The 16702-nt window shown below is 45.9% G+C and overlaps 1 protein-coding gene across 4 annotated transcripts in view; it reads right to left on the bottom strand.

Moving 5' to 3' along the window:
• Positions 1–16702, bottom strand: part of FCHO1 (FCH and mu domain containing endocytic adaptor 1) — a 228030-nt gene that overhangs the window by 116424 nt on the left and 94904 nt on the right. For all 4 annotated transcript variants that reach the window (XM_085639705.1, XM_085639708.1, XM_085639709.1 and 1 more), the window contains exons 11-14: positions 15006–15050; positions 10587–10659; positions 9859–9883; positions 7003–7066 (exon numbers count right to left, since the gene is read on the bottom strand). In XM_085639705.1, coding sequence (XP_085495831.1) covers positions 7003–7066; positions 9859–9883; positions 10587–10659; positions 15006–15050 — 207 coding nt within the window. The remainder of the gene's footprint in view (positions 1–7002; positions 7067–9858; positions 9884–10586; positions 10660–15005; positions 15051–16702) is intronic.

Genomic DNA, 16702 nt, shown 5'->3' with positions numbered 1-16702 from the left:
ATTCTCCTACCTAGTCCCTCATCTTTGGAACCAACTACCTTTGGACATTCGCCTCTGCACTGACTCCCTGACCTTTAGGAAAAAACTCAAAACATCACTTTTCTAAACACTTAAGTCATCACCTCTATTAGTCCTCAGCGCAGAGATATCCCATCTGGGGTGATTCAAGCGCTCTACAAATGACATAAATAAATAAATAATAAAATGTCAGGACTCTGATGATGATGACCTACAAGAAGAGGATTTTTCTACTTGTGACACACAACCTGCGCAGGAACTTCCTATGGCATAGATACCTTTAACTCTTATTTGCAAACTCCAGTTCATGTTGGATGATTACTACCGCCGTTTTCCACATCCAGTACATACTTCTCCAACGCCGCAAGTACCTCCACAACCTCTTCCTACTAGAGAATCAGTTACCACACCTACGTCGGCGACCAGAATTCAACATCACGATGCTCCTCAAATCATAGAGGAGGACAATGACGACGAGAATGATGATGAAGGTGACAAGGAAGACGGTGAGCTGGATGATGGATCCCTTCTTTCTGAATGGGACAACTATCAGATTCAAACACTTGTCTCCCGCTGCTCCAGCTCCTCTGGATTCTCCACCAGTCGGCATAGGTGGTTTTCATTTATTCATGGAAAGAGCAGCAAAAAGATTCCACCTTCCTATGACCACCAGAGAGGAAGATTGTTTCCTATATGATTTTAAAGATCAGCCTCAAAAACAAGTCCATTCTATTCCCATCATCGATTTTATTTGGCAAGAGGGCCTCAAGCTCATGCAAAATCCTAATTCTATTCCAGTTGTTCTCCCGAGGCTGAATAAGAAATACAAGCCCCTGCAAATTCACCTGCTTGTCTCATTTCGCAACCAAAGCCTGATTTCATTATTACTCAGGCAGCACAGCGTCGGGCCAGAAACCCATCATCTCCATTATCTGCACCGCCAGACCGAGAGGGTAGACGCCTGGATGGTATTGGCAAGAAGTTTTCCACTATGGCGGCAACTACAGTTCGTGCAGCCAATTCTTTAGCTATCTTGGGCCGTTACGACCGCCAAATGTGGTCTGACATATCATCACTTGTAGATCTCATACCAGAGGTGTCTAACGCAGAGGCATTCAAATTTCTTCAAGAAGGAGAAAGAATTTCCTCGGAAATTATTGATTGTGCTATTGATGTGTCTTCCGCTGGTTTCCGTCTTTTGGCTGGTGCAGCAGTCCTCAGGCGTCAGGGCTGGCTAAAGGCCACGTCCTTCCGTCAAGAGGTACAGACAAAAATATTGGACATGCCTTACGACGGTGAATCATTGTTTGGCCAACATATCGACGATGCCCTTCAAACAATAAAAAAAGGACACCGACACTGCCCGTGCTCTCGGAACTCTACAGTTTAAAAAGCAGCCTTTTCGAGGTGCAAGAGGACGTGGCTCCTCTTCTTCCTTTTGAGGAAACTCCAATCAATATAGACAAGGACAACACCGCTACTCCTCCCAGAATCAGCAATCATATAGACAACAGCATTCTTCGTCCTACAGACAATGCAGAGGAAAGGATTCCTTCCAAAAACAATGACTTTCCCCATTCACCATAACAGAGTCCTCCCGCTTTTTCAAGAGTTGGAGGTCAAATCTCCCACTTCTACTCCAAATGGTCACTAATTACTACCGATCAATGGGTTCTGGATATTGTGCCCATGGGACACGCATTGGAATTTGTAAAGATTCCTCCCAATTCTCCACCAAAAGGTCCCTCTACTGCACACCTAAAGGAACTTTTAAATCAACTCAAAATTTTATTAAGAAAGGGCGTGATCGAAGTGGTGCCAAAACTACAGAAGGGCAGAGGATTTTATTCAAGGTTCTTCCTCATACAGAAAAAGTCGGGAGAGTGGCACCCCAATCTTGGACCTACGTGCCCTGAACAAATACATCAAAAAACAAACTTTTCGCATGTTGTCCCTTCAGGAGGATCTTCCTTTTCTATCCCAAGGAGAGTATATGACAACTTTGGATCTTCAAGATGCTTATTCTCATCTTCCCATTCTGCCGAGGCACAGAAACTTTCTCAGATTCAGAGTGGCCGGAAAAGACTTTCAATTCAAAGTTCTTCCATTCGGCCTTCGTTCCGCTCCCCGAGTGTTTACAAAAGTGCTTGCACCGGTGGCAGCTTACCTTCACCTACAAGGAGTGCAAATCTTTCCATACTTAGACGACTGCCTGCTGAAGGCAAGGTCGTTCGAACAGGCATCCAAACAAACTCTTTTCTGCAGGTCCCTCTTCCAATCCCTGGGCCTCACATTCAACATGGACCAGTCTCAATTTCTCCCAGCTCAACACAGACTGTTCTTGGGAGCCATTCTAGACATCAAGCAAGCAAAAGCTTTTGTGTCGCACGCAATACGTCTACGCCTTTGCAATCTAGCAGCTTCCATCCGTCTAAAAGAGTCTGTTTCTGTCCGACAGTTGAAATCTTTCCTAGGAATGTTGTCCTTCTGCATTCCTCTAGTCCCTCACTGCCGACTGAAAATGAGACCTATCCAGGAGGAATTGGACAGACAATGGGCTCAAGTCTCGGGATCCTTCAGCGATATAGTCAAAGTCACATCTTGAATGAAAAGAGCTCTTTTGTGGTGGACTCTCGAAGAAAATGTCCCTTCAGGTCGTCCATTCCTGGTGGACACTCCAAATTTCACTCTCACGACAGACGCATCTCTCGAGGGTTGGGGCGCGCACTTGCAAGGACCAACTGTAAAAGGGAAACGGAATATTCAACAACAGACATGGCACATCAACCTGCTGGAGGTACTGGCCATTTTTCTGGCTTTGAAAGCTTTTCGCAGCATCATACGAGGAGCCTCGGTGTTGATCCGAACGGACAACACAATGTGCATGCACTACATCAACAAACAAGGAGGCACAAGGTCCATCTTGCTGTCCCTTCAGGCTCAACAAATTTGGGATTGGGCAATTCAACATCACATCGTCCTCACAGCAGTTCATGTTCCGGGAGCGTCGAACAATCTTGCGGATTCCCTAAGCAGGTCATCCATGACCAATCACGAGTGGGAATTACATCAACCCAAACTGGATCACATTTTTCGGTTATGGGGTTCCCTGAATTTGGATCTGTTTGCAACACATCTGAACCGCAAATGCCTGTTCTACGCAAGTTGGCTTCCGCAACCCAAGTCTTGCGGGAATGCCTTCTTGATGAACTGGTCGAAAATATATGCCTACGCTTTTCCACCGATACCTCTAGTCCCCAAAGTTCTGCGAAAAATGAGGAAGGAACCCTGTCACATTATTCTAATAGCCCCCCGGTGGCCTCGACAAATCTGGTTCACGGAACTCCTGCTCCTGTCACAGTGCGATCCGATCATTCTTCGCCCTCTTCCAAATCTTCTGACTATGGAACACGGCCAAATTTGTCATCCCGATCCAGCATCTCTAAGTTTAGCGGCTTAGAACCTGAGCACTATGAATTTGTAAATTTGGACATTCCTTTAGAGTGTAGAGAGGTCTTGGCTAAGGCTAGAGTAGCTTCAACTGTGAAAACATATAAACTCAAATGGAAAAGATTATGTCTATGGTGCAATGAAGCTCAAGTACATCCTATTCATTCCATGCCAGAGCAACTCTTGCCTTTCTTTTTACACCTGGCAAAATCAGGCCTCTCGTATTCTACCCTTAAAGTTTTGCTAGCAGCAATCTCACGGTTTCGTCAAGATGGCTCTAACTCTCTTTACTCTTCAAGAGTAATTCAACAGCTCTTCAGGGGTCTTTTTCAAATGTTTCCTCCAATTCGTCGGCCACCTCCACCTTGGCATTTGAACATTGTGTTAGCACAGCTCATGAAACCCCCGTTTGAGCCAATCCATAAAGTCAATCTCAAATACGTTACTTGGAAGACTTCTCTACTCCTGGCTCTTACTTCCTCTCGCCGGGTCAGTGACTTTCAGGCGTTTACTACTAAACCGCCTTTTCTTCAATTTATCCAAGACTCTGTCTTGCTCCGCAACAATCTGGCCTTTATCCCCAAGGTGCCATCGGATTTCCACCTCAATGAACCAGTTATTTTAAAAACGTTTTTCCCTAATCCTCAAACTCCTGCAGAGAAGACACTTCATTCTTTAGACGCCAAGAGATGTCTGAAATGTTACCTTAAAAAAACCGGCTACTATTCGTCAGAATGAACAACTTTTTGTGGCCAACGGACGGATGCGAAAGGGTCATCCGGTCACCAAATAACCAATTGCAAGCTGGATATCTACTACAATTGCCTTTTGCCATCAACAAGCTGGAAAACCACTTACGGCAACTGTTCGAGCACATTCTACCAGAAAGGTATCCTCTTCCACTGCGCTATTTGCTGGGGTGCCTCTTCAACACATCTGCAGAGGTGCAACATGGTCCAGCAGAATCACCTTTACAAGACACTACTGTCTGGATGCTGCTGACAACACTGACACAGCTGTGAGACAGGCAGTCCTTTGTAATCTTTTTAAATAAGGTGAGCCTCTGATGCTTCCCTCTACTCCTGTATACAAAGTACTTTTGTTGTTTTTATATATCTATTTATATCTATATATGTGTTTATATTTATATACCTATAGTCTTTTCGAACTGGGTAGTGTGGTTACATTGATTCTTATTTACCTTGTATTGTTCTGATATCACTGCTCACTACTCTTATTCAAGCATGTGAATCTATGAAAGACACCCCAATACTGGTGAAGAACAAACGTTACTTACCTGTAAATTGTGGTTCTCCGGTATTGGTGTCTTTCATAGATTCACATGCGACCCACCCTCCTCCCCTCAGAGGCTCTTTTTTCTCCTTGACTCTATATCACTCTTATGCTATGAAAATCTGAGGGCCTGAGCCTCTGAGGAGAACATTCTAAGAGGGTGCGGACGCCTGATTGGTTGGAATTTGGACTAAAGCATAATGATAGTAATATGTTATAGAAGTGACAAGTTGTCTATCCATAAAAACTCTATGGTTTTACTTTCTTTTATGCCTATATTGGCTTATGTTATTACTACAATGCTATGTTATGTACCGTGGGACTCCCACTTCGACGACGGGGAATATTCAAGCATGTGAATCTATGAAAGACACCAATACTGGAGAACCACAGTTTACAGGTAAGTAACTTTTGTTCTTCCTCTGCAAAAAGCTGACCTGTAGGCACCATATTCGAAGCATCCCATGCAATCAGTAACCCCGACTTTTAGTGCGGTAATGTCCAATGCAGGATAAGATATTGACGAGTACTACAGGGTCCGTATGGTTTCATTCAGCCTCCACATGAGAGTGGGCAACTACCGTCCAACGCCCTCCAGCCATTTCTTACCCTCGCATGAGAGCACCACTGAGCCCCATACCTATTCTGCATTTTGTGTGTTTATATGAAATTTATATAGCGCATAGTTACTACACTCAAAGTATCCTACCACGGAAATGTCTAGCTTCAATGGTCCAGAAACACAAACAGCCTAAAAGAGTCAGAAAACAGCCTATCTGAATAACCAGGGTTAAGTTTTTGAGGAACACTGATTCTGTCTTTAATGACGGGGAAGGGAGTTCCACAGCTTGGATGCTGAAAAGCTAAAGGAACTACCCCCCGTGCAAACTTTCTTCACAGCGGGAACATAGCCAGCAGAGCCCCCGAAGACCTAAGGCGCCTCAAAGGGGAGTATGGCTTGATGAGGGGGTGCTAATAACTGGATCCTGCATTAGTAAAAGCCCTGTTAGCAACAGCACAGAGTTTTGAAAGAGAGACGTTGCTTCAGAGGGAGCCAGTGCAGTTTACAAAGTGAGCCCATAGAAGCCTGCCTCGGAAGGTTCAGCAGCAACCGAGCTGTGGTGTTCTGCATACGCTGAAGTCTCATCAAGCAAGATTGAGAAACTCCCACATATGAAATATTGCGGTAGTCAAGTTTGGAACTAACCAGTGCCTGGACTACTGATTTTGGCCAATTCAGGCAAGAACCAGATGATATTCTCGAGTGATGTTAGAATCCTAAAACATTGGCCCAACAAGGCCGTGATCTGGCTGTCAAACTTAAGATTTCATCAAACCAAATGCCTAGATTTTTAACCCTAGGCTTTGGGGGGGAAGGGGTCAAAGCGAATCTGGCCACCAGGCAGGGGACCAGATTGAAGGCTGCTTGCCCACGATAAGGACCTTGGTCTTACCTGCATTAGGTTTCAGGCAGTTGAGGTCCATCCACTGGGCAACCTCCGACAAACGGGTCCTCAGTGAAACAGCCACACTGCGGGTGGAGGACCAACGGAAATGCAAGTTAAGGGCGGGATAAGGGAAAGCAAGGGGGGGAGCACAGGTATTTTAGTGGCGGTGTGCAGCACACGAGAGAATAAGAAAACATGAACTCTCATACATTGCTAGACAAAAAAGAAACAAGCATTGTCAAAACAAATAGGTATCATCTTTGGGACCTATTAAATTTGCAATGCTTTTTGAGATTCTGTACAGCATCAGTAAAACGAAAAATGTTTTGTTCCAATGCTGCGCAGCATCAGCCAATAAAATAAAAAGTGCAATGACGGAACATTCTGTAGGTATGCGCATTCATTATGATGGTTGCGTCTGTGTCACCATCCGTGCGCACGCCGAAAGAATGGCATGGGCGTCATTCTTGTTTTATTGCCAAATGAGCTGAGATGGAGGACCCCACTTAGATTGGAAACATTTTTTTAAATCGTTTTAAGCGGTAAGACACTTTTGTTGTAGCAGCGCACCCGGCAGCTAATGGGAATTCAAACTGCAGTGCCTTCAAAAATACAATTTTAGATTTCTTTTTATTTGCACGCAAGTGGTGGGGGAACATGAGAGAGGTGTGGATTGGAAGGGAGATAATAATTCTGGCATGTTGATGGGGAAGAAGCACACGAGAGACAGAGCACAACAAGGACAGACGCGACCTACTTGGACGCAGCTGCCAATACACACTGTTAAGGATATCATTCCGGTTAATGTCGGGTCGCACAGTGAAGCCTTCATCATCAACTTCCACATCAGGGCAGTTCTACAAGAAACAAGGAAAAAAGTCTAAGCTGTTGTCGACGGTCCAAGGTGAGATGCAGCCGAACCACCAAGCACCCACACCATCCGTGACCTTTCACACAACTAGTCATTTTCTGCTGAGAGGAAACTCACTGGAGGCTGCCTGAGGCTGGTCCAACTACCGCATCGGCACTACTCTTACACTGGGAAAGCGCTACCTTTCTGTATTCACATATGCCTCTAATATTTCTCACCCTAATGCCAAAGAAGGACATAGTGTTGGGAATCTTCTAAAAGTGCTTGCAAAACGGTGCTGAAAGGCAAAGCCTGTCTGATGGTGGCTACACATATCTATACTGTGAACAAGTTGTAAAACAGTAAAGCCACAACTTGTTAGAGTGAAGCAGCGGTTTCCTGATGTACTTCGCATCAGCCAAAACATTTAAATAAATACTTGTATGGGCTTGCAGTCGGCAGCTCAGCTCAGCACCATGTGACTCTGGGCAATAGCTCACTTAATTTCCACGACGGCCCCCAGCGCCTTGAGACCCGTAAGGGTGAGTAGTTTGTGCTTCACAAATACGGATTTATTTACTACAAAGCATGGGGCAGTGCATCAGCTCACGTCAGTCACTGACTAACTTCACTCAGTGACAGCATCCTACCTTTTCACAAGGAGTAGATACAAACAAAGGTGTTCAGTGCCAGGGAATACTATAGAAATGTATACTTTTGGGAATAAAAAAAAGTTTGCTAGTAACCAGTTTTTTATATTTCTTTTTTTTTTAATTGATTGAGGGCCTCGTAGTATCCACCACAATTAAGTTTTGGCAAAACAATCATTAAAACCAGAATTCTGGCTGCCAACACCACGCCTTTTGGCTTTGCCAATGCTTAATATTAACTTCAAAGTACAGTTTTCAGTTTTTATCACCAACCTTGCCGGAGTTTAGAAGATTATGCATTTACAGGCAAGAACAAGTCTAACCACAGAATTCTAGCATTTAGAATATTCCCAGACTCCAGACTGGATTCGGGAGATTTTACAGCATACCCCATGAACGCAGAGAGATAGCGTGGTGTGACTCCGCCTCAACTTATTTCTGCCCCAGACGTTATGGCCAGGGCATTTACTGACACTATCCAAGTGCACTGATCACAATTTCTTACTTGACACTGTTCTTAGACGGGCAGCTCCAACGAATAATGTGTGCCAGTATGCAGATATCTAATGGGGGACCTTTTTTAGATCGGAAAACAGACCATTCTACAGACCAGGGAGGTAGGAGGATGGTGGGAGTATCTAATGGGGAGTTACCGAAGGTAACTAACTCATTCCTCTGCTGGATACTTCTAATCGCAGATTTCTCACCTTAAGAATAAATACCAAAGCAGTACCTGCGGCAGTGGTGGGTCTGTGGAATGGCTCACACCAGAATGTTCTACTAGAGTGAACACCAAAGCGTCCTTCCCATCAGACCTGGCTATCTAGGCGGCAGAGCTTCCTGAACGTGTGCACGGATGGCCACGGTCTGACCTGATAAATGGTGAGTACAGGCCCTCCATGTGCCAACGCATCTGTAGCAGCCGTGGCCCTGTAAAAGAAGCCCTCAATCCTTTAGTAGCCACTTGAAAGCCAACGCATTTCAGGACTTAATTCAGAAGGCTGACCTCCTCGACCGAGCCCATTTACTGCACTGCCTTCCCTTTCTATGTCCCAGAAAGAGCTGATCGTCTACCAGATGGTCTTTGGTATGATCGATGTAAAAGCTCTGTGCTCTTCAGGGATCCAAACGCAGTCTCTCCTCCTCTTTAGATGGGTGAGGTGGAGAACAGAACATCAGAAGTGTTATGGACTGTCCAACATCAAAGGGACTTACAACCCTTGGGAGAAAGGTGGCTCTAGTCCTCAGCACTAGTTTGTCCGGAAAGGTGGTCTAGGGCGGCTGGACTGACTGAGCATCAGGTTCACTCAGGGGATGAGCTGAAGTTTTCATGATGAGAAAGTTTCATTAAATTAAGTCAGGAACCTCATCTCCAACAGCACCTGCTAAACTACCTTACAAAACTTCTTGGCTTCTTCGGGGCGAGATCCGCATCCTAACATATCACCTTCTACCCTCCATCATTATATTCCTTGGCATCTTCAGGGTGAGAACTTCATCTTCAACGAGCACATGCTACTCCCACTCATCTTCAAGGCGGGAACCTCGCCCAGCACCTGCTACTCTCCCTCACAACACCGATTGGCATCTTCAGGGCGGGAACCTCAAACAACGCCTACTACCCTCCGTCATCTATCTTACACCAGTGTTTGTCACACCACCACCCCTAGACCATCCCAGCTCATCAAAGCACTCCCAACACTGACTGAACACTTCACTCACACGTTCACTCTTTGCTTCTCCACTCTATCTCCGATACCACCTTTCGCCCTCTCTCGAACACCATCAGACCGATCCTACACCACATCTTTTACCCATCCACACATGGCAACTCCTGCCCCCTCACGATACCCCATATAGCAATAACTTCACCCCAAATGAATCACCGCAACTACAGTCAATAAGGCGGCACCCATTCTCTCACACACCACAGGCATTGAGCACCTTCAGAGCACCTCCTGGTTCCACATACACCGTTTTATGCCAGTTACCGTCACATGGTTCCTTCTACTGTTTACATACAGAGAGCATAGACTGCTCCTTTCAAGCCCTTTAACAGCATCTTGTGACCGCCCTTCTCCCCACACCACCACTGTGACAACCCCACTTGAAGAACGTTTGTACAAAGCCCTGAAAAGGGGTGACTTACCATGCCATCCACATCCTGAGACTCCCTGTAGGGGGGAAACAAAGTGTCATGTAAAGCCTGAAAATAAAGACCAGCAAAGTCAAACCACACCCACTCAAAGAGCCAGTAGGAGTCTAGTTAACAGTAATCCCGCCACAGGATCTCCCAATAAGAAAACCTCAAAGTATAACCAGTAACAAACCAGCTTAACCAACATTACCAAGTAACAGGAAACGGAAGTCAGCAAGGTATTAAAAAGCGAAAACAGACTTTGCAGAGTGACGGCTCAGAGCCAACAGAGCTTCCTGAGTCACAAACACTGGGAACATTTAAACAAACCCTCAGTAGGACACACCGCTGAGCCACAGACACCAGAAAGCAGACACCAGTTAGGGACAGCCACCACAAAAAGCCCTTGATGAGGCACAGACAATGGAAAACAGACAGTGTGAGATACAGCAAATATGACAGACAAAACAGAGGTACACCCAATAGGAAACTGACCCCACTGAGGAGCAGCCAATAGAAAACAGATTTTGATGAGGCAGGGACAATGGAAAAGGAACTGAGTGAGGTACAGCAGTGCAGCACACTCGACAGACATACCAGAAGCACACCCAATAGGAAACCATTGCCTCTGAGGAACAACCAATATAAAACAGGTTTTGATGAGGCACAGACAATAGGAAGCAGAATGCATTAAGGCACAGACAATAAAAAAAACAGAACAATAAAGTAGTGCTACTCACACGGAATCCGCCCCCTTCTCCTTTCGTCCCAGCCCTGGGATGCGAAAAGGCTTGACGCGAATTCGTTTCACTCCTGAAAAAAACAAAAAAATTGTGCTAAGAGGATGCTAATGAGAAGCGCCTACTGCACAGTTAATATTAATCACCCTATACGCACACCATTTTCACAGAGCCCATAAACTTGATGCCTTACTAGGCAATCTAGCTATATGCACATGGGAACCACCCTCACCCGGCCCACCACTTTCACAGAGCCCATAAACTTGATGCCTTACTAGGCAATCTAGCTATATGCACATGGGAACCACACTCACCCGGCCCAACACCTTTCACAGAGCCCATAAACTTGATGCCTTGCAAGTGCTGCAGAAAAACAACGGGCCATTGGCTATTGCTGCAGAAAAACAATGGGCCATTGGCTATTGCTGCAGAAAAACAAAGGGCCTTATGTACACCCAGGCCGACTGCCAATGGACCGTCACAGGGAGCGAATGTCAATACCTCACCAAGGTGACCTGCCAGAGGGAAGAAGCAATGACCTCAGCACCTTAGGGGAGAACCACACGCTCTACTGACAGATCCCACTGATGGCAGCTCGCTTCCCAGCAACACAGGTTTGCGAAGCGTTCTTGCTCAAAGAAACATTCTCAAAGCGGGACTTTTATCTGTGAACGAAGAACAAACTGGCCCAACGAGCAAGGATATTTCTCTCGCCCTTTTAACATTTTTGCTAATGTATCCCCCATGCCTTGCTTGGCATCCGTAGGCGGGGGAGATTAGTGACTCTCACCCAGCCCTCAGGAGGGAAGGACACTCATGGCTGTGACCTGGCAGGCCCTCGGCGAATGGACCAGAGCACTGGGCCGTGGGTTAAAGTCAGTGGAGCCAACAGAGACGCCAATGATGGAAACCCAGTGACTGACTGTAATAAACTCAGGGGGGTCTGTGGTACAAAGCACCACCTCATTTCCCTGATTGGAGTAGTATGTCACATGCATCAGAGTACTTGTGGCTGCTTCAAGTGCATACAAGAAGGAAGAAGAGATTTCCACAAGTCCTCTACAACAAAATACAAAGTGATGGCCGGAACGCTTGAACTGAGTTCAGCCATGGGGACTGTCTGGGCCGCATTACTGTCCATCATTTTTCACCCACTGTGCCATACTAAACAAGACCTGCCATATGCAAATCAGCCTTCGTCCTGCTCCAATATCATCCGTGACAAGCAATTTGTGAACACATAGGGGGACAAAGTCTATGTAAAGGCTAAAAGCTGAACTAATAATAGATTGATTTAATAAACCTAGAGGGATTTCTTACATCTACTAGGATTGTTATATGGACAGTGAGGCTTTCGGAATTGTGTGCTTTAAACCCAAGGAGATCTTGGTCATTTTTCTTTTTTTAATATAACTATTTTATTAAATTGAAAGCACAGAGTCATCATTGCAATATCATATTGCATATCAAATATGGTAAAAAAAAAAAAAATCAATAAGCATGTGTTACATAAACTAGACAGTTGGGAGATTATTGTTCAGTTTGTCTGCGCATCGCCATGTCTTCCATTGGTAAAGTACAAATCTCCCCCCTAAAGGTGTTCCACCCCCCCATTTCTTGTCCCACTTCTTGGGGCAACCTCGTAATTTGTAGACCTCCTTCCCCACTATCATGCATCGGTCCATCTCCGCCACCCATCCATTCGTTGAAGGCCGTTTATCAGATCCCCAGAGCATTGCTATAGCCCTCTTCACTAACAGGTACCCCAATGCCACCCATTGTTGCTCGATTTCCGTCAAATCAGTGGGTTCTCATATATTCAAAATTCCCAACCGTGGTGATAATTGAAGCTGTTTGACCAGTGTGTCCCTCATGTTTTTTAGTTGCATTATTCCATAGAGGGCGTATCTCGGGACAGTCCCACAAGACATGATAAAAGGTACTATCTTGACCACACCATCTGAGGCAGAGTGCGTCTGCCCGACTGCCTATCTTGGCCAGAAACAAACCTGAGAGATAGGTTCTGGGTAGGATTTTTAGTTGAATAAGGCGAAAGCGATGATTTATCGCTGTTTCCCTGGGGGACATTAACGCAGTCTGCCAGTCGTCTTCATCCAGTGGCCCCACATTGTCTGCCACTTTTCCTGAAGAGTCTGGAAGGAGTCCGGTAAGTTGTTACAAAGCTTTCGATATGTGCAGGAGACAGCCTTTGTTGGGAGCGGTTCTGAAAGTAATCGGTCATCTAAAGGGGAAAAGTCTGGCAGACAGGATACATCTGGACTGTTGGTGAGAAGGGCATGTTTAATTTGTAAATATCTAAAAACTTCACCCGGTGCAAAAGCATGTTTGGTTTGGAGCTCTATGAAGGTGAGAAGTTTGTCCATGTATTAAGTCCCCTATATTAGTAATACCAATAGTGTCCCATTTATCGAATCCTGTATGGTGACACAGCAGACCCAGTCGCTGAGAGGACCAAAGCGGTGTGGCTTTTGTAAGTTTGTCTGCCCATCCCAAGCGTTTGGTGGTCTGGTGCCAGATAGTTACTGTTTGCAACATAGGCCCCAAGTAACGGCCTCTTCGGGTCTTACTAGAGAGCGCCTAGATAGCCCTCTCATTCAGTTTGATAGCGTTCTAGATGAAAGGCGGGATTAGATGGGGAGCCATGACTCCATTGGTTAGTGGCTACTAGTTGTGTGGCCCAATAATATAGGCGTAAATCTGGAAGGGCAATTCCCCCATCGTACCACCCTTTTGTCAGTTTCCGGAGGGTAATGCGAGGCATTCCTCCATCCCACAATAAAGTGCGGATTTCTCCCTTGATGGCGGTAAAATAGGTGTTGGCAATTGGGAATGGACAGTTTTGGAGCATATATAAAAATCTAGGGAGTGCAAGCATTTTAAATAGGGCAGCCCTTCCCAGGAGGGACAAGGGCAGTGACCTCCAGTGTTTGACATCGTCTTGTAGCCGTCGGAGGGGGCCAAGAAGATTTCGATCATAAAATATTTTTGGGTCGGGTGTAATATAGATCCCCCTAGATATTTGAAACCTACAGTGGCTACTTCAATCGTGTATCCACGAGGTAGTTTAGGCGGGGGCCATGTAAGACGTAGAGTACCGACTTAGACCAGTTGATAGTGTACCCCGAATATTTACCAAAATTAGTAATGACGTTAAGCAGGCTGTTAATTGATGCCCGTGGGGACGCCAAATAGATCAGGATATCGTCAGCATATAACAAAATGTTATCTTCTCTATCCTCGCTCCACCGCAGTCCACGTATCGAGACATCACGTCTTATCCAGTGTGCATCTTGGTCATTTTTAAGATCAACATGTCGGTTTTACATTTTTTCAGGAAGCAGGTTTTTCTGTTTTGTGCATTAGTCTGAATGCTGCTCTTTGGGGGGCACCTCCAGGGGACCTCTGATGAACTGTGAGTGGCGGGAATGTGCCCTTCATCGCATCTAGCACTACCAAGTCTTTGGCCATTTTTCTGGGTTCTTATCATTTCGCACCGCGACGGATAAAGGGCTTGGGTTCCAGGAGACGTTCTTTTTGGTTTCTTCGTTCTTTTCATTAGGTCAGATTCCACTCTTCTTCTACTGTTTCCAAACCTAACCGCCTGCATGTGCTTATTGTATTCTACTGCAGCATTTATATAGTGTTTACTACCCGCACATGGGGCGCTGGAGCGCTTGTCTACATGAGTAGCACGCTACACTGTGTAGGGTGTGTGGCTGAAAGTGAGTTCTCTTTCTTTGCTTGTTCATCGTGTGTGGGAAGTGTTTGCATGTTCTGTGTGATGACCACAGAGGGACGGTTATCATATTATGGGACTCGGCACTTAGTAATGTGATAAATGAAGCAGTGTGAGAGACAGACACACAGTTTGGTGGCTTTTAGCACGCTGTGACAAAAAGGGACGGACAAAAATTAATATTTGACATCCAGCCACTACAGTACATGATTCACACAGCTGGGAAACTAGTGCAGTTAAGCCTCACTGTTCCCCTCCCCCAACACACAGTAGTTAGCACTCTTCTAGAAAGTCTGCACAGGGAGACCATTTATTGAATGAGTGCACGGTCAGATTCCAATCTTACAAGCCACAGCTACACTCCTCCAAACAGCAGTGGCTCACCCTGGTGCACTGGACTTTAAAAACATTTTCAATCAAACTTTCACCAGCACCCTCTCCACTCCAATGCCTAAAGGTGAGCTTTGCTACAAAAATATTTCTCTCTCATTCATGCCAATATCAGTCTTCCTCAGACAGCAGAGGCCAGAGCGCAGACAGAAGAGGCTGCACACAGATACTCCACTGACGCTCACTGTGTCTACACTCCTGTGCATTCTATGCTTCCCGCATTACTGAGTAGTAGGCGTTTACAAAACACCATCGCCCGAAGACCTACTTACCTTCCAACGCTGAAGGGATGCTGTAGATGTCGAAATCGACTGAGCCTGTAAAGAAAGAGGAGACGGTGAGACAAAATGTAGGAAGAAACAGCAGTGAGGGTGAGGCATCAGAGGTAGGCACAGCACAGGTAGGTTGAGCCAAGGCAGCCACAGCAGTGAGGGTGAGGCATCAGAGGCAGGCACAGCACAGGTAGGTTGAGCCAAGGCAGCCACAGCAGTGAGGGTGAGGCATCAGAGGCAGGCACAGCACAGGTAGGTTTAGCCAAGGCTGCCACAGCAGTGAGGGTGAGGCATCAGAGGCAGGCACAGCACAGGTAGGTTTAGCCAAGGCTGCCACAGCAGTGAGGGTGAGGCATCAGAGGCAGGCACAGCAGAGGTAAGTGGAGCCAAGACTGCCGCAGCAGTGAGGGTGAGGCATCAGAGGCAGGCACAGCACAGGTAGGATGGAGCAAAGACTGGCACAGCGGTGATGGGGAGAAAGATGCACCCAGTAAGGGTGCCTCTGGTTTTACATATGTGCATAATGAAGCAAGAAACTGTGACTTGGATGCCAAGGAAAAAGGCGTACGAATGTCCCCTGCCTCTTTCTAAGAGGCACAAGCGCTCGTTCTTTCTCCATTCCTCTTTTCTTGTTAAACTCTTCGCCCGGCCCCAAGGGACAAGCAGTCTGAAATGTCATGTTTGCAAGGGACAGAGTGCTTTGAAGTCAGAATTGTCCTAGAGATAGTTGCTGGAATGCCCGCAACTCATTACTACATCGTCTGTATCGCGCTCTTGAGCAAGACTTGATTCGAGCAGAAAAGTCCTGCAGGAACCGTGGAAGCGGGTGTGTGTCACGTGAGCTCTACTGACGAGGATCACCCAGTGAGACTTACAGAGACTGGGATGGTGTTTTGTGAGCCTTAAGCTCACGTATATACACCTCACCCCATGCATGCTTACTGAGCACCTGACTGGACAGTGGGCAATCTAAAGGGAAAGCTGTGTGATGGCACTGATACGCCCAAACAGAAGATGAAAACAGGTCCGCACCATAAACCGCATCGCTTAAGTCCATATTTTCAAATGGACGCCCTCCCTTGTTCAGCCAACGCGTAACCTATAATTCCTGTGAGACATACATGTAGTATGTGAGGAGAGAAGCTAAGCAACTTTATGTACTCCATTCATGATGAGCACATGTGGTGCCACCAGCTATTTTAGCAGAATCACAGATGTGAGTACAATGGGCTGTACGAGAGCGCACTCCTGGACCGAGCATGGCATCCACTTCACACAAGCCCTCACTGATGCAGAGAGAGGGTGGGCGCTGGGACTTCTCTTAGAGTCCACAAAGAAGTAACTTCCTGCTCAAGATGTATCAAGTGATCAGGAGTTTCACTGAGGAACATCTAAAATGGGCATTAAAGCTTGAGCAAAGTTCTGGAAATTGTGCCCTAAATGTTGCTGATTCCAAGATATTTCCAACATGTGTTACATTTATTACTTATGTTAACTGCTCAGGAATAAACCTGTGAAAACACATTCAAGCAGATGAAAATCTGCAATTGTAAGAAACTTTTAGTTAAAACTCTAACTCTGCACAGCTTTTAAAGTGTAATTAACAGCTCAGGCTTTAATAACTGTTCTCACTTTTAAACAAAAGTGAGTTTTTCAGCAAAAGCTATAAATGTTATTTGCAACATTTGGCCAAATAG

This window comes from Triturus cristatus, chromosome 12 (assembly GCF_964204655.1).
Source record: "Triturus cristatus chromosome 12, aTriCri1.1, whole genome shotgun sequence".
Lineage (NCBI taxonomy): Eukaryota > Metazoa > Chordata > Amphibia > Caudata > Salamandridae > Triturus > Triturus cristatus.
Note: the sequence above shows the minus strand (reverse complement) of the source record. Positions and strands in the feature narration are given on the sequence as shown.